At 41.7% G+C, this 23,033-nt stretch overlaps 2 protein-coding genes across 7 annotated transcripts in view; one reads left to right on the top strand and one right to left on the bottom strand.

The window, feature by feature from the left end:
* The window catches only part of coq4 (coenzyme Q4 homolog (S. cerevisiae)), a 36,138-nt gene extending 19,850 nt beyond the window's left edge, over positions 1-16,288 (bottom strand). For 2 of the 3 annotated variants that reach the window (XM_060912836.1, XM_060912837.1), the window contains exons 1-2: positions 15,914-16,288; positions 2,015-2,158 (exon numbers count right to left, since the gene is read on the bottom strand). In XM_060912836.1, coding sequence (XP_060768819.1) covers positions 2,015-2,158; positions 15,914-15,995 — 226 coding nt within the window. In that variant the 5' untranslated portion in view covers positions 15,996-16,288. The remainder of the gene's footprint in view (positions 1-2,014; positions 2,159-15,913) is intronic. The other variant, XM_060912838.1, reaches the window with a different exon arrangement.
* Positions 1-23,033, top strand: part of traf2b (Tnf receptor-associated factor 2b) — an 85,960-nt gene that overhangs the window by 19,034 nt on the left and 43,893 nt on the right. Inside the window, exons 1-2 of one of the 4 annotated variants that reach the window (XM_060912835.1) lie at positions 13,253-13,295; positions 14,901-14,974. The exons of 1 other annotated variant lie outside the window; for it this stretch is intronic. Coding sequence is in view for 1 of the 3 variants with exons in the window: in XM_060912833.1 (XP_060768816.1) it covers positions 16,331-16,342 (12 nt within the window). In the remaining 2 variants the exon portion in view is untranslated. Of the gene's footprint in view, positions 1-13,252; positions 13,296-14,900; positions 14,975-15,905; positions 16,343-23,033 lie in introns of those variants that run through there. 2 more of the 4 variants (XM_060912834.1, XM_060912833.1) reach the window with 2 other exon arrangements.

Genomic DNA, 23,033 nt, shown 5'->3' with positions numbered 1-23,033 from the left:
TTTATTTCATTTATTCACATGTCTAAATGAGTAGTTTTCACTTTGGAATGACTAAAACAGTTCCTTTTATTTGCGTAACCTGAATCAAAACATTCCCACAAGCTTCTCATAAAGCTTTTCTGGGTTCCCCCCCATTCAAAAGCAATAACAGTTTCTGGGGACAAGAGGAAAAAAAAAAATCATATAAAACTGAGTTCTTTATGATATCTTAATAGAAAAGTAATTTTCCACTTATTTGAGTGGAAAATTTGAACTAGTCTGTGTAATAATAATCACATTAGTCATATTAATGATGGGTGTTGATAAGTCTTTAATGGACTCCGTTTCCACACCTACAGTGCCTTGAAAAAGTATTCATACCCCTTAAACTTTTTCACATTTTTCCACCTTACAACCACGAACATAAGTTTTTTATTGAGATTTTAAGTGATAGACCAACACACAGTAGCACATAATTGTGAAGTGAAACGAAAATGATAAATGGTCTTCAACATTTTAAACAAATAAAAATCTGAAAAATGTGGTGTGCATTAGTATTCAGCCCCCTGTACTCTGATACCTCTAAATACAATCCAGTGCGATCAATTGCCTTCAGAAGTCATCTAATTAGTTAATAGAGTCCTACTGTGTGTAATTTACTCTCAGCATAAATACACTTGTTCTGTGAAGGCCTCAGTGGTTTGTTAGAGAACATTGAAGAACAAACAGCATCATGAAAACCAAAGAACTCACCAGACAGGTCAGGGATAAAGTTCTGGAGAAGTTTAAAGCAGGGTTAGGTTATAAAAAAATATCCCAAGCTCTGAACATCTCAAGAAGCACTGTTCAATCCATCATTCAAAAATGGAAAAAGTATGGCACAACTGCAAACCTACCAAGACATGGCCGTCCATCTAAACTGACAGAGCGAGCAAGGAGAGAGAGCACTGGTCAGAGAAGCAGCCAAGAGGCCCATGATCACTCTGGAGGAGCTGCAGAAATCCACAGCTCAGGTGGGAGAATCTGTGCACAGGACAACTATAAGTCGTACACTCCACAAATCTGGCCTTTTTGGAAGAGTGGCAAGAAGAAAGCCATTGTTGAAAGACCGGCATAAGAAGTCCCGTTTGCAGTTTGCCAGAAGCCATGTAGGGGACACAGCAAACATGTGGAAGAAGGTGCTTTGGTCAGATGAGACCAAAGTTGAACTTTTTGGCCTAAATGCAAAGCGCTATGTGTGTGGCGGAAAACTAACACTGCTCATCACCCTGCACACACCGTCCCCACTGTGAAACATGGTGGTGGCAGCATCATGCTATGGGGATGCTTTTCTTCAGCAGGGACAGGGAAGCTGGTCAGAGTTGATGGGAAGATGGATGGAGCTAAATACAGGGCAATCCTGGAAGAAAACCTGTTGGAGGCTGCAAAAGACTTGAGACTGGGAAGGAGATTCACCTTCCAGCAAGGCAATGACCCTAAACATACAGCCAGAGCTACAATGGAATGGTTTAGATCAAAGAATATTCATGTGTTAGAATGGCCCAGTCAAAGTCCAGACCTAAATCCCATTGAGCATCTGTGGCAAGACTTGAAAATTGCTGTTCACAGACGTTCTCCATCTAATCTGGCTGAGCTTGAGCTATTTTGCAAAGAAGAAATGAACAAAAATTTCAGTGTCTAGATGTGCAAAGCTGGTAGAGACATCCCACAAAAGACTTGCAGCTGTAATTGCAGCAAAAGGTGGCTCTACAAAGTATTGACACAGGGGGGCTGAATACTAATGTACATTTTTCAGATTTTTATTTGTTTAAAATGTTGAAGACCATTTATCATTTTTGTTTCACTTCACAATTATGTGCTACTCTGTGTTGGTCGATCACATAAAATCTCAATAAAAAACTTAAGTTTGTGGTTGTAAGCTGGAAAAATGTGAAAAAGTTCAAGGGGTATGAATACTTTTTCAAAGCACTGTACAAGTTGCATGAGTTATTATAATAAAGTAAGCTATTTAAACTATGAATGAATGGAGCCTCACCATGTCGATAGGGGTTTTGCAGAGCAGCGACTCCCGACCCCACAGCCAGTAGGGATTTTTGAATGAAGTTTGTCTGAATATGACTTGGATATAATCTGCCATATAGTGCTGAATCTGCGAGCGTGTGCTGCTTCCTGATGAACACTGCAAAAAGGAGATTTTACAAGAGAATTCAGAACAGGTCAAAAGCAAAATATTAGACTTAACATTAGACTGATTGGATATTTAGTCCACTATGGTACCTATTCTTGGCCAGAAAAATAAATAAATAAATAAATAAATACCCCCCCCACACACACACACCTTAGTTAATTGACTTTGGTGGTTAATTTGATTAATTTAATTTGAGTTCACACTGAACAAAACACTTAAAAGAGGTATTGCACATTTTAAACGCGTTTTTGAGCTGTAAACTAAATGATATTATGGTACTGTGATGAAAACAGCAATGCTGGTGTTAACATTGACAAAATTACCATTTTTATTTTACAAAATTGGCATTCAAATCAGGTTGATAATGGCTCAAAATGTCATCCACTGGTGTCATCACGTCCAAATCGAGCTGCTGTTGGTAATCGAGCAAAGGGTCCCAGCAGGGGTGCCAGAGAAATCCAATCCTACATGCACAAGTGAAATCGGGCTATTGTGCACCCGAGCCACACGTGGCGCTACACGCCCCATCGTGTTGGTACACTTCCGGTTGTCGTCATGAAGAAGAGCTATAGTGTTGCCAGATACTGCTGACGTTTTCCAGCCCAAAGCATGTTCAAATCCGCTAAAATGCACTTAAAACCCCCAATCTGGCAACACTAGCAGTTCCGTGTTCAAGCTGTTAGGCTTGCTCTAACAGACTATGGCTACAAACTGTCCGGCGCAGACCACTGTTTTGTAAGACAACTTATTTTGCACAATAATATTTTTCTAAAGTCCATTTTTTGCTTACAAAAAAAAATATTTTTTTTGCTTACAATTTAACTTATGTCTTAATAAACACACAAAAAGTTCAATTGTTTTGTTTTTATTGACATTCTTCAGATGTTGGACACACACATATATATATATATATATATATATATATATACACACACACACACACACATATATATATATATATATATATATATATATATATATATATACACACACACACAAATACAGTGACTTGTTTATGTACACAATTCACAGCTATGCAACAGCTGTACAGATGTATTTGGTGATACAGTAAGTGAGCTAAATTTTAACAGTGCAAACAATGCCACAAAAAGAAAAGATTCATGCCGTTCGAGGCTGTTGTGTTTCCCTTGTGGTCTCGTCACTCGTCACTTCCGGAAGGGGCAGTGCTGAAGTAAGTAGCTCGAATACGTAGCTCAATAGGGTTTACATGCACAAAGTAGCTCAGCAGAAATCGCATAAACTAGGTCGTGTAGCTCGATTCCGAGAAATCAAGTTCGGTTCAATTTCAGCCGAATTAAGGTGTATACATAGCATTTTGAACTTCGATTTCAGTCGAGCAACGGCAGAAATTCGATTCTCTCTATGTGCATGTAAACGTAGTGACTGTCAGTGTTAAGCCTTTTGAGCTGTAGGCCAACGATGGCCATTTTTCTTGAGTCATCGACCTGTAGTGGGTCATCGGAGAGGCCAGGACACATCCTGACATTCCAACTAGTGAAGCGTAGAATTGAATGTTTTCTCTTTGTTTGCCTAGTGCAAGGTTTGCAGTCTGCTTGTTGGCTTCCCCAACTCCACACACCCAGTGAAGCAGGCAGACTGTGGCGGGTCAGCACCTTACTATCTGCCCAGCTTGAAGCGGGTGGTAGCTGACCAGTGGGACACGATGATCCCTCCCACCATCAGAGACAACCCATACGCCAAACAGCCCTGGCTTATAACTCTTAAACTGCTGCCTCCTGTGTTGGTTTAGGCGCTGTGTAGTATCCACTGGTGTAGGATTACTTTATACCTCAAAAGTGCTGTTTAGGGCTTCACAATGTGTTAAAAATTCTGTTCCTGTGCCCACGGTTATCTTTGTGTCAGGCTTTGTGTTACAAGGGTCAGCAGGTCAGACCGGGGACTGTACCTTTGTTAGCCACTTTAGAAAGTTCGTCCTCTCTCATTTCAATATTTTATGGGTATGATACACAAAACTGCATTTGTTTGCTAGAAATATTTTTCTAAGATATCAATAATGGAGAAATTATGCTGTATTACTTCGCCTGAATTTATGATATTCTACTTCGGAGGTTTTCTGACACTAGGTTCCGTTAAGCTGAGCCGAGGAGCAATTTATGAGTTCAGATCTTGTATGTAACCGTCTTGTGCTTCTTCACCACTGATTGCTATCATTGTAAAGGCACTTATTCAGTACGTTTACATGCACATCCAAATCGAGCTGCTGTCGGTAATCGAGCAAAGGGTCCCAGCAGGGGTGCCAGAGAAATCCAATCCTACATGCACACAAGGAAATCGAGCTATTGTGTGAGGTACATTGTGCACCCGAGCCACAGGTGGCGCTACACGCCCCATCATGTTGGTACACTTCCGGTTGTCGTCATGAAGAAGAGCTATTCAAGAGTGTAAACAAAGTTATCAGTTCCGTGTTCTCCATTGCGCGTTTTTCTCCCGTCCATGAATTTTAATATATTCAACTCCTTAAGCTGAATGAGCATGAACTCTGTCTCCTCATTGCTCCAGAAGTGCACGTTTCTGCTCGCCATTTTCTCTTCTTCGTTTGTTCCTCCTGACCTCTTCTGCTGCTCGCTACTACTGTTGTCATGCCGACCGAGGCTGTCGTGTTTCCCGCTTGTGGTCTCGTCACTCGTCACTTCCGGAAGGGGCAGTGCTGAAGTAAGTAGCTCGACTACGTAGCTCAATAGGGTATACATGCACTAAGTAGCTCGGCAAAAATCGCATAATCTAGGTCGTGTAGCTCGATTACGAGAAATCAAGTTCGGTTCAATTTCAGCCTAGCTAAGGTGTATCCATGGCATTTAGAACTTCGATTTCAGCCGAGCAACGGCAGAAATTCGATTTTCTCTATGTGCATGTAAACACACTCAGTGTATTAAACACAGAATCGCCATTGTGTTAGAGATGGGCGGATTGATACTGCAGGATCAATACTTCGATACACACAAGCTACTCATTTGGTATCAATACTTTAAAAATAAAAAAAAAAACAAATATGCAGAAAGCTCTAATAGTTGAACATGAAGAAAGTACGTTTGTTTTGGAAAAATCATAGCCTATTTAAGAAGATTGGGAAAAGGAAAATGCAAATGGGCACGTTTTATCCATCCATCCTCTACCGCTTTTCTGGGTCTTGGGGGTAGCAGCCTAAGCAGAGCAGCCCAGACTTCCCTCTCCCTGGCCACCTCCACCAGCTATTCTGGGGGAATACCGAGGCATTCCCAGGCCAGCCGAGAGATGTAATCTCTCCAGTGTGTCCTGGGTCTGTCCCAGGGTCTCCTCCTAGTGGGGCATGCCCAGAAAACCTCCCTTGGGAGGTGTTCAGGGGGCATCCTAACAAGGTGCCCAAACCACCTCAACTGACTCCTTTCGATGTGGATGAGCAGCGGTTCTACTCCGAGTCTCTCCCAAATGACCAAGCTTCTCACCCTGTCTCTAAGGGAGAGCCCAGCCACCCTGCGGAGAAAACTCATTTCTACCGCTTGTATCCATGATCTCATTCTTTTGGTCACTACCCATAGCTCGTGACCATAGGCGAGAGTGGAAACGTAGATGGACCAAGTAAATTGAGAGCTTTGCGCCTTTTGGCTCAGCTCTCTCTTTAACACAACAGACCGGTTTAGCGCTGCCCCAATCTGTCTGTCCAACTCCCGCTCTCCCTTACCCTCACTCGTGAACAAAACCCCAAGATACTTAAACTCCTCCACTTTCGGTAGAGGGGGGACCACCACCCCAGTCTGCCAATCTAGAGGCACTGTCCCCAACCTCCACGCAATGTTGAAGAGGCGTGTCAGCCAAGACAACCCAACAATATCCAGTGCCTTCAGGAACTCAGGACGAATCTCATCCACCCCCAGAGCCTGGCCACCGAGGAGCTTTTTAACCACCTCGGCAACCTCAGCCCCTGTGATGGGCAAGTCCTCCCAAGCACCCTCAGACACTGCGTCCTCCTCAGATAACATGAAGGTGGGATTGAGGAGATCCTCAAAAGTATTCCTTCCACCGTTGGACGATGTCCCCAGTTGAGGTCAGCAGCACTCCATCCTCGCTGTAAACAGCAGGGACAGAGCACTGCTTCCCCTTCCTGAGCTGCCGGATGGTTTGCTAGAATCTCTTTGAAGCCAACCAAAAGTCACTTTCCATGGCCTCACTGAACTCCCACACCCGAGTTTTTGCTTCAGTGACCACAAGAGCAGTGTTCCGCTTGGCCCGTTGGTATCGGTCAGCTGCCTCTGGAGACCCACAGGCTAACGAAGCCCGATAGGCCTCCTTCAGCCTGACAGCTCCCCTCACCACAGGTGCTCACCACAGGTGCCCACCACCAGGTTCGGGGATTACCGCCACGACAGGCACCAACAACCTTGCAGCCGCAACTCCGCACGGCCGCCTCAGCAATGGAGGTGCGGAACATGGTCCACTCAGACTCAATGTCCCCATCCTCCCCCGGTATGCAGTTGAAGCTGTGCCAGATGTGGCAGTTGAAGAGCCGACGGATGGGAGCCTCCACCAGATGTTCCCAGCACACCCTCACTACATGTTTGGGCCTACCAGGTCTGTCTGGCCTCCTCCCCCACCATCTGATCCAGCTCGCCACCAGGTAGTGATCAGTTGACAGCTCTGCTCCTCTCTTCACCAGAGTGTCCAAGATATATGGTCGTAGATCAGATGAAATGACTGCAAAGTCAATTATCAATCTACGGCCTAGGGTGTCCTCATGCCACGTGCACTTATGGACACCCTTATGCTCGAACATGGTGTTCATTATGGCCAAACCATGCATGGCACAAAAGTCCAACAACTGAACACCACTTGGGTTCATATCGGGCAGGCCGTTCCTCCCAATCACACCCCTCCAGGTCTCACCATCATTGCCCATGTAAGCATTGAAGCCCCCCAGTAAAACAATGGAGTCCCCTCATGGTGTACTGTCTAGCACCCCACTCAAGGACCCCAAGAAGCCCGGGTACTCTGAACTACCATTTGGCGCATATGCACAAAAGACAGTCAGAGACCGTTCCCTGACCCGAAGGCGCAGGGAAACACCCCTCTCATTCACCGGGGAGAACTCCGATGTTAGTGCACTGAACTGGGGGCTACCAATAGTCCCACCCCTGCCCGGCACTGCTCACCCTTGGCAACTCCAGCATAGAAGAGAGTCCAACCCCTCTCCAGGAAATTGGTTCCAGAGCCCAAGCTATGCATTGAGGTGAGCCCAACTATATCTCACGCACAAGCTCAGGCTCCTTTCCCACCAGAGATGACATTCCATGTCCCAAAAGCCCAGGGCTTGAAATTCACGGTGGTCCGGTCACCCGAGGTGACTTAATTTGTCATTTGGTGGGTAATTCCTGTCACTAGCCAGCCCGGCTGGCTAGTTGAAAATAAAAACGTATATGAAGCGAAGATTCAGACACACTGTCAACTAAAGCCGCCACATATTAAGCGTGTGCCATGTCTGTGTTAATCGATGTGTTTATTGACAGGACGGAAACTACCGAAGAACTCCGAATCATATCGTGTATGAGTCAGGCTGTCGGTTTTTTCATTACTGCGCATGTATATAACGCATCTTGTTGAATATCGCGGTAATCACGTGTAGTATTGGACCAGGTGGGTGGAGCACAGAAGCACGGCAGGCCAGAACTGAGTTCTCGATGAACTATTTATTGCTAGCTTTTCAGCCTTTTATCACTTCCCAGCCACGTGCGCGCACACACACGTGTTCTGGTTAGGGAGAGCTCCCTTTCTCTGCTCTCCTCTCCTTTTAAAGGGCGCAGTCACTGGGGAAGACACACACAAACAGGTTAATCCCCATCAGGTGCAATGATTCCACCACTTACCTTCCCTAACTCCGCCCTCCATTCACAGACCGACGCTTGGCCACGCCCCCGCTGCCACATCACGTTATCAAATTCAATAGATGTGGCCACATTATCGCCCATTTAAACACGTGGGTTTTTTTTGTTGTTGTTTACATCTACATCTGCCAAAGCTACGTTGCGATGTGGAATTTTCTGAAAGGTGTACAGAAACCACCAGAGACGGGGACAAAGCGACCTCGGTCTGAAGAGGAGAAAAAGGCCGGCGATAAAGCGTATGAGAAAGAGAAACGACAAAGGACTTATAAGCAAACGTGGGAGCAGGGTAGGCCTTGCCTGCGATATGATTTTTATGGAATAATTAATTTTTTTCAAGTTGATTCCTAGTCAATATGAAGCTCCTAATGCTTTCTCTCTCATGAACGGTTAAATATAGAAAGCATGTTGGACATATTTTGGGTGCTATAGTCATGATGGTAAGTATATTTGTTTTCAATACTCATACACCAAGTTGCCAAGTTTTCCAGTATATTATTATTTGTTGATATTATATTATGGTGCTCTGTGTTGTTCTCATTTATGTATTTAACAGTATCAAAATACTCGGGTCTTGAAATAAATGCACATTAGTCATGAACAATGGTAACTACTCTCTTTTGCATTAATTTTTGACAGAAGTAAAATTCATACATGAACAAATTTTGGCTAGTTGACTTTCTGTTTGGCTAGTTACTTTGGAAGGTAACTAGTCCGGCTGGCTGGTGAAAAAAAATATGAATTTCTAGGCCTGCAAAAGCCAGTTTTGTCAGCCAGGGATCAGTACGCCAGGGCCTCTGCCTTTGGTTGCCACTCGATCCACAGTGCACTGGACCCTTACGGCACCTCTTGCGGGTGGTGGGTCCACAGGAGAGTTATTCTGTGTTGCTCATTCGGGCTGGGCCCAGCTGGGCCCCACAGACATAGGCCTGGCCACCAGGCGTTCGCCGACAAGCCCCTCCCCCAGGCCTGGCTCCAGGGTGGGGCCGGGCGAGGGTACTCGAATACCTGTTTTTCCTTTCATAAGGGTCATTCTGAACTGCTTTTTGTCTGACCTCTCATCTAGGACCTGTTTGCCTTGGGAGACCCTGCCAGGGGCATTTGCCCCTGACAACATAGCTCCTAGAATCCCTGAGGCACTCAAACCCCTTCACCACGTTAAGGTGACGATTCAAGGAGGGGTGCACGTTTTATGTTGTTGGCAATTCATTTTATTAATTTGTTATTTTTCATAATTTATAGTATTTCTATATATAGTAAAACTTCCTGTATTTTACATTTATTAGCACACACATTTTTATTTTATTTACTTGTAATAAATTTACTATTAGTGGCCAGCATGTGTCATGTGATTTGAATACCCATTTAAGAGTAGTACGGTATCGGTATCTGTAAAACTGTAACAGAAAGTAACAGTATTTTATCAACTTGAAGTTTGATATCGTTCATCTCTACATTGTGTAGTTAAAACCTTAGTGCTGATGACACGTTTTTGACATCTTTGGCGATGTTTTATAACATAAAAAGTAATTCCCGATGATCCATATATTAATTCACGAAGGCGCCTATTTTACAAGTTATGATGATAAACGCGGCTATTTGGGCAAATTTGACGGGGCTGCAGCACCCAGGAGACGAAGGAGGAGGAGGAGCTATATGACGTCAGCGAAAGAACCTTCCTCCTAACTTACCAGTTTGTTGTTGATGCGACAGGTGTTCAGTTTATCATTATTAGTATTTTTATTATACATTATTATACACACACACTATATATATATATATATATATATATATAAGTTATTATGCCTTCGCGTTGTGTTGCCGGCTTTTGCTCCAAAACCCACAAGGATGGGGTAAGTTTATTCAAGTTTCCCAGAGATCCCGAGCTGCATGCGAAGTGGGTGAAGCAAGTCAAGCGCACTCGTAACAAGTGGGAGCCCTCACCAGCATCCGTCCTGTGCTCTGAACACTTCGATTTGGATTGTTTTGACACCCTTCCCAGCTTAAAAGAATCTCTTGGGTGTTCAGTTCAGCACAAACGTGTGTTACTACCATGAGCAGTGCCTACACAGTGTTGCCAGATTGGGAGGTTTCCTGCCCAGTTGGGCGGTTTCAAGTGCATTTTGGTGGGTTTTGAACATATTTTGGGCTGGAAAACGTCAGCAGTATCTGTTGCCAGATACTGCTGAAGTTTTCCAGCCCAAAATATGTTCAAAACCCATGGGAAGCCTGCATTGGGCAGCCAACCGCCTTTTTGTTTTGGGATGGTTCTAGGGGTGGGTCCCTTGTAGTAGGACAGAGTTTAAAAATTACTGACAGATGTTTCGATTTTAGTGCGTTTCTTGGATGTCACTCAGTGCCTGAATTGTTTTATACAATAAAAAGCACTTCAAGGTGGCTACTTTTGAGGTTCAGACTTCCACGACACTGGTTATCATCATCCTGAATCTGCAAGGCCGATACTGATGTCGAGTCAACCAGTTGGTACTTCTCTATATCATGAAATGCATATTAAAAACTAATTTTTCCTCATAGCCCTGCAATAGCCTGGCAACTTGTCCAGGGTGTACCCCGCCTCTCGCCCATAGTCAGTTGGGATAGGCTCCAGCTTGCCTGTGACCCTGTAAAACAGGATAAGCGGCAACAGATAATGGATGGAAATTCTCCTAACCTTTCACACCCAGAGATGGAAAGCTGACAATAATCATACAAAACACAGCACTGAAAGAGGCTGACATGAAGAAACAGAGAAGATTGAAACTGAAAAGGAACAGCAGAATGAACAAACAAAACATATTTATTCTTTACTGGAAGCTGGGATTATATTAATGGCTGTCTTTTAATTCAGAGGAACTCTTTTCAGTACCCAAAGTTTGTTTCAAGACAAGTGTTTCAGCGCCAGTATTCTAATTTTTAAGCTTTAGTACTTTTTTCTTCAAAGTTATGCAGTTAGGTAGAGTTTGGTTCAGAACTTTTTTTTGGGGCGGGGTTAACAGTAAAACTATTTTAAAATCAGCAAATTGCTGACAGATAATAGGCAATTTGTAAAAGTTTATTTTTAAGACTATTTATATGGAAAACACCATGAGTTACACCACTGTGCGATGAAATGACAGTGGAGTTATTGTCCAGCTCCACGCTTTATTATTAGTCACAATTTTAAAATCGGTTTCTACAAATTCACTACAACATGACAAAACAATGCAATGTCACCAACTTGCTTTTTTTGGTGAATAAATTTTTTGAAGCATTGTTATACAATCATACAGTGGTGCTTGAAAGTTTGTGAACCCTTTAGAATTTTCTATATTTCTGCATAAATATGACCTAAAACATCATCAGATTTTCACACAAGTCCTAAAAGTAGATAAAGAGAACCCAGTTAAACAAATGAGACAAAAATATTATACTTGGTCATTTATTTATTTATTGAGGAAAATGATCCAATATTAGGCGGCACGGTGGTGTAGTGGTTAGCGCTGTCGCCTCACAGCAAGAAGGTCCTGGGTTCGAGCCCCGGGGCCGGCAAGGGCCTTTCTGTGTGGAGTTTGCATGTTCTCCCCGTGTCCGCGTGGGTTTCCTCCGGGTGCTCCGGTTTCCCCCACAGTCCAAAGACATGCAGGTTAGGTTAACTGGTGACTCTAAATTGACCGTAGGTGTGAATGTGAGTGTGAATGGTTGTCTGTGTCTATGTGTCAGCCCTGTGATGACCTGGCGACTTGTCCAGGGTGTACCCCGCCTTTCGCCCGTAGTCAGCTGGGATAGGCTCCAGCTTGCCTGCAACCCTGTAGAAGGATAAAGCGGCTAGAGATAATGAGATGAGATGAGATGATCCAATATTACACATCTGTGAGTGGGAAAAGTATGTGAACCTTTGCTTTCAGTATCTGGTGCAGTGGTGTTAGACTTTTTCATTGTCCGTCATTTTGACGGACAGGGTCGTAAAAATTCCGTCATTGTCCATTATTATCTGTCATTTTATTTTAAATGACAATGTATATAGGCTATAAATGCTATATATAGCATTATAAATATATATAGCATAAATAAGCATATATATATATATATATATATATATTATATATATATATATATATATATTTTTTTTTTAATAACTTGTGTTTTCATGGACTCATTTTCATTTAAAAATTAATTCACAGAACAAGCTTGTATTATTTAATCATTTATGTATTTATGATGCAAAAAGATGAACAGAGATTCTGACGTTCGGTCACTTGTGAACCCATTTTTCCTCCGCTAAAAACATTGTGCCTTAACGGGCATATGAACAATGTTATTTTACAACGTAGCAAGACAATTGCAGTTAAAATATGAACAGTCCACTACAACGATTTAAGTGACAATCTAATTTGACCTGTTTGCGTGAGCTCAAACCTTCCTTCTGGCCCGCATGGATTTAAATTGGGAGCTCGCTTGTGCATAATCAAAGTCGGCAATGGAGACTGCTGCTGAGGCAATTGTCATTAAATTTTGCGCCTTTGCCTCGGACAGACGACTTCTCATTGACGTTTTAATTTTATTCTGAAGGCTGAACCCGCGCTCTGCTGCGACACTGGAGACTGGAATAACCAGCGCCACTTCAGCCAAAGTTCTGAAGTCGGGAAACATTTCTCCCAGGGAAGTGATCAGAAGCCAGCAAGAGCCTCTGAAAGTTGGATTTCCCGACCCTGCTAGTACTCTCTTCATAGGGAGGAAATCCTGCAGCATGCGGTCTTTCTGCACCAGTGGTGCAGCTGCACCCCGCGTCTCGGCTCAGCGGAGCCTGGAACCTGACACGGAAGGTCTTAAATAAAACGAAGTTATGTTTACATGTTAGTTTGTCTACCCGTGCGCTCATTAAAATGATAGTTTAGCAGATATTCGAGCAGTGATGTTCCTAAGCTTGCTGGGGAAGAATACAATAAATCGACATTTGTTTCATTTTAAAAACAAGAAAACAACTAGCCTAAATGAGCGCTATTGTACAGGCAGGAAAACGACACAAACAACCCAATGCATCTCTTTTTTTAATAGCAAAAATGACGTGTCTTCTGCAGAGAAGGGAAACATTAATACATCTCACTGTGCTAGTGGTTAGAAAAGTGAGAGCGCGATGGGGGGGAACAGCCTTGCGCAGTGGCTACAGTGTATACATGAGCAGCCTATGCACTGAACATCAAGACTCGCCGCAACGTCGGCTCAGATTGAAAGTGACGGCAGTGAAGACTATGTATACTGTATGTAAGAAAACTCTGCCACAACTTGCCAATAATTTCAATTGTGTGTTTCATTATGTTTTATTATTGTTATTATTAAGCTATTATTGTTATTGGTTACGGTAAACATCCGTCAAAATGACCGACGGCCTTCAGATTTTTCCGTCATAGCTAAAAAAAAAAAATCCGTCAATGACGGACAATTGTCGGTTAACGCGACCTATGATCTGGTGTGACCCCCTTGTGCAGCAATAACTGCAACTAAACATTTCCGGTAACTGTTGATCAGTCCTGCACACCGGCTTGGAGGAATTTTAGCCCATTCCTCCGTACAGAACAGCTTCAACTCTGGGATGTTGGTGGGCTTCAGGTCCTTCCACAACATTTCGATTGGATTAAGGTCAGGACTTTGACTTGGCCATTCTAAAAGATTAACTTTATTCTTCTTTAACCATTCTTTGGTAGAACGACTTGTGTGCTTAGAGTTGTTGTCTTGCTGCATGACCCACCTTCTCTTGAGATTCAGTTCATGGACAGATGTCCTGACATTTTCCTTTAGAATTCGCTGGTATAATTCAGAATTCATCGTTCCATCAATGATGGCAAGCCGTCCTGGCCCAGATGGAGCAAAACAGGCCCAAACCATGATACTACCACCACCACATTTCACAAATGGGATAAGGTTCTTATGCTGGAATGCAGAGTTTTCCTTTCTCCAAACATAACACTTCTCATTTAAACAACAACAAAAAAAAGTTCTATTTTGGTCTCATCCATCCACAAAACATTTTTCCAGTAGCCTTCTGGCTTGTCCACGTGATCTTTAGCAAACTGCAGACAAGCAACAATGTTCTTTTTGGAGAGCAGTGGCTTTCTCCTTGCAACCCTTCCATGCACACCATTGTTGTTCAGTGTTCTTCTGATAGTGGTCTCATGAACATTAGCCAATGTGAGAGAGGCCTTCAGTTGCTTAGAAGTTGCTCTGGGGTCCTTTGTGACCTCGCCGACTATTACACTCCGACAGCAAGGCGTGATCCTTGTTGGTCGACCACTCCTGGGGAGGGTAACAATGGTCTTGAATTTTCTCCATTTGTACACAATCTGTCTGACTGTGGATTGGTGGAGTCCAAACTCTTTAGAGATGGTTTTGTAACCTTTTCCAGCCTGATGAGCATCAACAACACTTTTTCTGAGGTCCTCAGAAATCTCCTTTGTTCGTGCCATAATACACTTTCACAAACGCGTTGTGAAGATCAGACTTTGATAGAGCCCTGTTCTTTAAATAAAACAGGGTGCCCACTCACGCCTGATTATCATCCCATTGATTGAAAACACCTGACTCTAATTTCACCTTCAAATTAACTGCTAATCCTAGAGATTCTCCCACTTCTCCCACTCACAGACATGTAATATTGGATCATTTCCCTCAACAAATAAATAAATGACCAAGTATAATATTTTTGTCTCATTTGTTTAACTGGGTGCAAATCTGATCATGTTTTAGGTCATATTTATGCAGAAATATAGAAAATTCTAAAGGGCTCACAAACTTTCAAGCACCACTACATATGCATGACTGTTCTCATCTCATCTCATTATCTCTAACCGCTTTATCCTGTTCTACAGGGTCGCAGGCAAGCTGGAGCCTATCCCAGCTGACTACGGCCGAAGGGCAGGTTACACCCTGGACAAGTCGACAGGTCATCACAGGGCTGACACATATAGACACAGACAACCATTCACACTCACATTCACACCTACGGTCAATTTAGAGTCACCAGTTAACCTAACCTGCATGTCTTTGGACTGTGGGGGAAACCGGAGCACCCGGAGGAAACCCACGCGGACACAGGGAGAACATGCAAACTCCACACAGAAAAGCCCTCGCCGGCCACGGGGCTCGAACCCGGACCTTCTTGCTGTGAGGCGCCAGCGCTAACCACTACACCATCGTGCCGCCCTATGACTGTTCTATAAATGATAAATGTATACATGTTAGTGTATTTTTTTGTATAATTTTACATAATAAATCTAGCACTTATATAAAATTTTTAAGCTATACACACACATCTAAATATTCCAACAACTACTCCCTCAAAAAAAAAAAGTTTCCTCAGAATTTTAGGACCAAAATGTTCCTCCTCCTTCTCTTTCTTCCTGGCATTGAAATATATAAAAACCAAACGTGTAAAGAAATATCTAGGAGCGTGCTTTTATTCTAAAATACCGAATATAACTGTAACCGGAAGTTACAAAATAAAAAGAAGTATTTTATTTTAACGGAGCATATAAGGGAAAAAGTGCAAGTATACAAAGTAGACAGGCGACACTTTATATATATATATATATATATATATATATACAGATTATTTGCCTGAGAATACATCGAGTATGAAGAGAAAATACAAACCAGCTCCTAAATACCACGACATTTATAATTATAATTATTTTTTAAAAAGTTAGCATGACAAACTTCGACTTCACTCGTGTGTAAATGTTGCTAATGCTAACCTTTACTCCACCATTATATTCAACCAGCCTCGTTTTAAAATAAAAATAACAGGAGTAAAAATAATTATTCGTTTTCACGTATTAAAATATTTTAAAGAGAGAGCCTTTACACACTCCACTGAACTCACAGCTAAGGAAGGGGTGAGGAAGAGTGAACATATGCTCGTGTGTAGACCTACCCGCCCACAGAGAGTTTAAAACTAAGCCCATTCTTCCTCATATAAAGTCTGTCGCACTGAAGGTTGGCTACAAAATTAGGTGAGTCGGTCTGAAGAGCTGTTCAGCAGATTTTCTTTTTCGTTTTCAGCGTCTCTGAACGTGTCGAGCTCAGAGTCGATGGTGTTGTTTTTGAGCTTTGTGTCTCTAATATGGCTCCTCGGCCTCGCGCGTACGGTCCTGCAGGATTAGCTTAGCATTGTTTTTAAATTGTTTTCTTGCTAGTTGTTTTAGCTTTCTAGAAAAATCCAGGCAATTCTGGAGTGTCCTCGTATTGCAGTATTGCTCTATAGCCTGCCTAATGATGTAGGAGGAGGATTGCTTTGAGAATGTGTTTTATTGTAAAGGAAGTTCAGTTAACTTTCTACCTTAACAACAGTATCTACTCTAGAGCTTGTTTACGACTATCTTCAGGACTTGGTGTTTTTGTTTTTTTAATATGCAAATAATATTCCTGAAAACAACATTTCTTTGAACACCTTTTTATGGTTCTAATGATCTGGGTGATCTTACAGGCTATCAAGCATTCAGGTCTAACATTAGAGGCCTACACTTGTTTTTTTTTTTTAAGTTTCCTCTAATTTTATATAATTCTAGACAATATCAAGGTTTATTTATCTCTAACCATACAAAACCTGATCATTTGGAAACCCTGAATAATAATAATAATAATAATAATAATGTTTAAGGTTCTGGCTGTTTAACTAGGAGAAACATCTTGACCACATTGTGATTACTTTCCTGACTGAACTACAGAGTCCCTTTTGATAAACTGAAGAACTTTTTTTTTTTAAACTTGTAACCATATACCAGCATATGTTTCTGTCAAACCACTCAGCTTAGATAATCATTAATCCAGGATACACTGGATGGTTTTGTTGAAGCAACACTACCGTTCAAAAGTTTGGGGTCACTTTGAAATGTCCTTATTTATTTTTGAAAGAAAAGCACTGTTGTTTTCAATGAAGATCACTTTAAACTAATCAGAAATCCACTCTATACATTGCTAATGTGATAAATGTCTGGTTTTTGGTGCAATATCTCCATAGGTGTATAGAGGCCCATTTCCAGCAACTCTCACTCCAGTGTTCTAATGGTACAATGTGTTTGCTCATTGCCTCAGAAGGCTAATGGATGATTAGAAAACCCTTGTACAATCATGTTAGCACAGCTGAAAACAGTTGAGCTCTTTAGAGAAGCTATAAAACTGACCTTCCTTTGAGCAGATTGAGTTTCTGGAGCATCACATTAATTTGTGGGGTCGATTAAATGCTCAAAATGGCCAGAAAAATGTCTTGACTATATTTTCTATTCATTTTACAGCTTTTGGTGGTAAATAAAAGTGTGACTTTTCATGGAAAACACAAAATTGTCTGGGTGACCCCAAACTTTTGAACGGTAGTGTAGTTAAACTACGTCATCTGTGATTCTTCACTTTGTTTGTGATTGTAAGGGCGCACGCTGTTGTAGGAAATTAATCAACGACGAGGTGGTGTATAATTGTTACTGCTAACAGTAGTAGTATGTCTGTGTGTTTTATTCCTCTGATACTACAGCAGTTTGCCAGGAGTCATACTTTTGATCAGCGTACAGTACCAGTTAATAGTTTGAACACTTATTCATTCATAGATTTTGCTGCATTTTGACTATTTTTGTACAACCCCAATTCTTAAAAAAAAAAAAAGTTGGTACGCCGTGTAAAACATTGAATAGAAACAGAATGTGAAGACTTGCAAATCTTGAAAGCCCTATATTTCACTGAAAATAGCACAAAGACAACATAGATGTTGAAATTGAGAAATTTTGGGTTTTATTTTGAATCTATGGTCAGTAACACATTTCAGAAAAGTTGAGACAGGGGCAATAAAAGACTGGAAAAGTTGTGAAATGCTTTTTTTTTTTTTTTAAAAACCCAACCCTAATTTGGTTAATTGGCATCAGGTCAGTAACATGATTGGGTATAAAAAGAGCATCCCAGAGAGGCTGAGTCTCTTCGAAGTAAGGATGGGGAGGGGTTCATTGCTCTGTGAAAGACTGTGTGGGCAGTGTAACAATTTAGGAATAACATTCCTCATTGTAAAATTGTAAAGAATTTAAGGATCACACCATCTATGGTACATAATATCATTAAAAGATTCAGAGAGTCTGGGGAAATCTCTGTATGCAAGAGACAAGGCTGAAAACTGACATTGGATGCCTGTGATCTTCAGGCCCTCAGGAGACACTGTGTGAAAAGCAGACATGTGTCTGTAGTGGAAATCACTGCATGGGCTCAAGAATACTTCAGAAAACCATCGTCTGTGAAAACTGTTCATTACTGCATCCACAAATGCAAGTTAAAGCCAGATATAAACAATATCCAGAAACCCCGCCACCTTCTCTGGGCCTGAGCTCTTTTACGATGGAATGAAGCAAAGTAGACAATTGTCCCAAGGTCTGATGAATCAAAAGTAGAAATTGTTTATAGAAATCATGGACACCATGTCCTTCAGGCTAAAGAGGAGGGGGACCATCTGGCTTATCAGTGCACAATTCAAAAGCCAGCATCTGTGATGGTATGAGGGTGCATTATGGTGCGTTCATGTGCTATGGGAATTATGGTAAATACCAAACGCCGACATGGAAAGCACACATGAACACATGAAAATACACATGAAAATACTCTTGTGGTATTTTCCACTGGGCAACTCGTAGAAAATTTTGATACACGAGTTGCCGAGATGAGATGAACTTTAACCTTTTCAACATGGCGGCGAGCGGTACAAGACACTTGAATGGTAAGCATTGTACGCTACTAAAGGTTTTTTTTTTTTTTACTAGTACTAGTGGGTAGTTTTTGGTGTCTATGCAATGTTGCATCATTAACAAGTGTAATATAATGCATTAGAAATCCGTTTCCTTTAAAAATGTGGTGTTTTTATGGTTTGTTTTTACCTATCCAGAGCAGACGCTATTGCTAACAATAGCTATCTGGTCCACCATCTTTAATTTGTCAACAACAACAAAAGCATGTGAACACAACACACTGGTAAATACCACTTCCCAACTGGAAAATATCATCTTCCCATAGCACATGAACGCAGCATTAGTGCACATGACATGGGTAGCTTGTACATCTGGGAAGACATCATTAATGCTGAATGAAATAAACACGTTTCAGAGGAATATGCTGCCATCCAGACGCAATCTTTTTCAGGGAAGGCGGCACGGTGGTGTAGTAGTTAGCACGGTCGCCTCACAGCAAGAAGGTTCTCGGTTCGAACCCAGCGGCCGGCGAGGGCTTTTCTGTGTGGAGTTTGCATGTTCTCCCCGTGTCTGCGTGGAGACCTCTGGGTGCTCCGGTTTCCCCCACAGTCCAAAGATATGCAGGTTAGGTTAATATGGGACGGCCTTGGGCTGAGGTGCCCTTGAGCAAGGCACCAAACTCCCAACTGCTCCCTGGGTGCTGTTAGCATGGCTGCCCACTGCTCTGGGTATGTGTGTGTGTGCTCACATGTGTGTCCACTGCTTCAGATGGGTTAAATGCAGAGATGAAATTTCACAAGTGTGTGATGAATAAAGTTGTGCTTTCTTTCTTTCCTTCTTTCAACAATACAGTGCCAAACCACTTTCTGCACATATTAAAACTGCATGGCTCTGTAGTTAGAGTCTGGCTGCTAAACTGGCCTGCCTGCAGTCCAGACCTTTCTCCCATTTAAAACATTTGGTGCATTATGAAGTGCAAAATACGACAAAGGAGGCCCTGAACTGTTAAGCAAGGCAAGAATGGGGCAGCGTTTCTCTTGTAAAACTACAGCAATTGGTCTCCTCAGTTCCCAAAAGTTTAGTGTCGTTAAAAGTAGAGGTGATGCAACACATGCCCCTGTCCGAACTTTTTTGAAACATGTTGCTGACATCAAGTTCAAATTGAGCATATATATTTTTCAAAAAAACAATAAAAATTCTCAGTTTCAACATTTATGTTGTCGTTGTACTATTTTCAATGAAACATAGGGTTTCCATGATTTGCAAATAATAGCATTCTGGTTTTATTTACAGTTTATGCAGAGTCCCAACTTTTTTGGAATTGGCGTTGTCAAGAGAAATGACTTACATCATTACTTTAAGATATGAAATTATTTTTCTACTTTATTTTTATTAATTAAAACCATTGTGTGTGTGTGTGTGTGTGTGTGTGTAATATATATATATATATATATATATATATATATATATATATATATTAATATATAAAATGTGTGTATATTGACATTAGCAAAACTTGTCGTCCAGAGAAACCATCAGAATCGCACCTTCAGCAGTCCCGTGTTATAATTCCGCAGTTTCGTCTCATGAATCCTTTAGACTTGTTAGCAGATACTTGACTGCTTCATTTGTTTGATGGGTTTCTAAACAACAGGCAGGCGGTTTCATAATGTGATGGATAAAAATGGATGTTGCTAAAATCGTCTGACTTCACTTAAAAAGTAGCCAAGCTTCATTAAACTTCCAAGGCTACTGGCCCAATGTTCACAGCAGGAATGAAGTGGTATGGTTTTGTCATCACGTCCTGGATTGTAGAATACAGTGGTGCTTGAAAGTTTGTGAACCCTTTAGAATTTTCTACATTTCTGCATAAATATGACCTAAAACATCACCAGATTTTCACCCAAGTCCTAAAAGTAGATAAAGAGAACCCAGTTAAACAAATGAGACAAAAATATTAGACTTGGTCATTTATTTATTGAGGAAAATGATCCAATATTGCATATCTGAGAGTGGCAAAAGTATGTGAACCTTTGCTTTCAGTATCTGGTGTGACCCCCTTGTGCAGCAATAACTGCAGCTAAAAGTTTCCGGTAATTGTTGATCAGTCCTGCACACCGGCTTGGAGGAATTTTAGCCTGTTCCTCCATACAGAACAGCTTCAACTCTGGGATGTTGGTGGGTTTCCTCACATGAACTGCTCGCTTCAGGTCCTTCCACAACATTTCGATTGGATTAAGATCAGGACTTTGACTTGGCCATTCCAAAACATTAACTTTATTCTTCTTTAACCATTCTTTGGTAGAACGACTTGTGTGCTTAGGGTCGTTGTCTTGCTGCATGACCCACCTTCTCTTGAGATTCAGTTCATGGACAGATGTCCTGACATTTTCCTTTAGAATTCGCTGGTGTAATTCAGAATTCATTGTTCCATCAACGATGGCAAGCCGTCCTGGCCCAGATGGAGCAAAACAGGCCCAAACCATGATACTACCACCACCATGTTTCACAAATGGGATAAGGTTCTTATGCTGGAATGCAGTGTTTTCCTTCCTCCAAACATAACACTTCTCATTTAAACCAAAAAGTTTTATTTTGGTCTCATCTGTCCACGAAACATTTTTCCAGTAGCCTTCTGGTTTGTCCACGTGATCTTTAGCAAACTGCAGACGAGCAGCAATGTTCTTTTTTTTGGAGAGCAGTGGCTTTCTCCTTGCAACCCTGCCATGCACACCATTTTTCAGTGGACTCATGAACATTAACATTAGCCAATGTGAGAGAGGCCTTCAGTTGCTTAGAAGTTACCCTGGGGTCCGTTGTGACCTCGCCGACTATTACACGCCTTGCTCTTGGAGTGATCTTTGTTGGTGGACCACTCCTGGGGAGGGTAACAATGTGTACAAATGGAGGGAATTCAAGACCAATCTGTCTGACTGTGGATTGGTGAAGTCCAAACTCTTTAGAGATGGTTTTGTAACCTTTTCCAGTCTGATGAGCATCAACAACGCTTTTTCTGAGGTCCTCAGAAATCTCCTTTGTTCGTGCCATGATACACTTCCACAAACGTGTTGTGAAGATCAGACTTTGATAGATCCCTGTTCTTTAAATAAAACAGGGTGCCCACTCACACCTGATTGTCATCCCATTGCTTGAAAACACCTGACTCTAATTTCACCTTCAAATTAACTGCTAATCCTAGAGGTTCACATACTTTTGCCACTCACAGATATGTAATATTGGATCATTTTCCTCAGTAAATAAATAAGCAAGTATAATATTTTTGTCTCATTTGTTTAACTGGGTTCTCTTTATCTACTTTTAGGACTTGTGTGAAAATCTGATGTTTTAGGTCATATTTATGCAGAAATATAGAAAATTCTAAAGGGTTCACAAACTTTCAAGGACCACTGTACTTTAACAACTTTCCACCTTTTAATACAATAGTTCGTTCTGGTCCACTAATTTGATTTTTTTTTTTTTTGGGTGGAGTTCTAAGTGTGCTGATATTTTGCGTCACAAAATGGGATGTTCCACTGTGTGTATGGTAGTTTTCAAGAATATGAATTTGACCGCTCATCAAATGAAGATGAAAGCGGTAAAAGCAATGCCTGTTTTACAAGAATCCCCTTTAATGGGAATGTATAAATCGGTGTGAGCTAGCTAGTCAGCTAGCTGATGTGCTGTAAAGTGTGTGGGGCTTCTCCGGGATCGGGTTCCGTTAGCAGAGCACAAATTAACAGGCCGTTTAGCCATGTTGTGGCCAAAATGTCACCTATTCAATATTCATGTCTTGTTTATGGAACTGTTGTATAAAAGCAATAACACACTATTGTCTTTGGCCTTGTGTCTAAAGGTGATGCTGAGTCATTCGTTATTATTTATTTACATAACAGTGACAGTGCAAGAACAGCATGACCTTGTGTTGTGATCACATCCTGTATTATGGTTTACTTTAAAAGGAACATGGTCTGGAAAATATTTGTTTTTGAAACACGATCGGTCATTGTGACTTGAGGATGCATGACCTCTTCCCACGCTCTAATGGCCACAGAAAGGAAAATGCATGGAGACAACAGTTTGTTTCCCAAAAGCCTCTTAATGCAACGAACGTATTAACTAGGAGAGAGAGTGTTCATTGTGCTGCTCGCTCTACCATTTATTGATTATCTTTGTGCTGCGATGCTTTTGGGAATCTCGCCGCAGGCCAGTTCGACAAGTGACCGCTTCCTATACTACCGTTCAAAAGTTTGGGGTCACTTTGAAATGTCCTTATTTTTGAAAGAAAAG

The sequence above is a fragment of the Neoarius graeffei genome, chromosome 28 (assembly GCF_027579695.1).
Source record: "Neoarius graeffei isolate fNeoGra1 chromosome 28, fNeoGra1.pri, whole genome shotgun sequence".
NCBI classification, from domain to species: Eukaryota; Metazoa; Chordata; class Actinopteri; order Siluriformes; family Ariidae; genus Neoarius; species Neoarius graeffei.
Note: the sequence above shows the minus strand (reverse complement) of the source record. Positions and strands in the feature narration are given on the sequence as shown.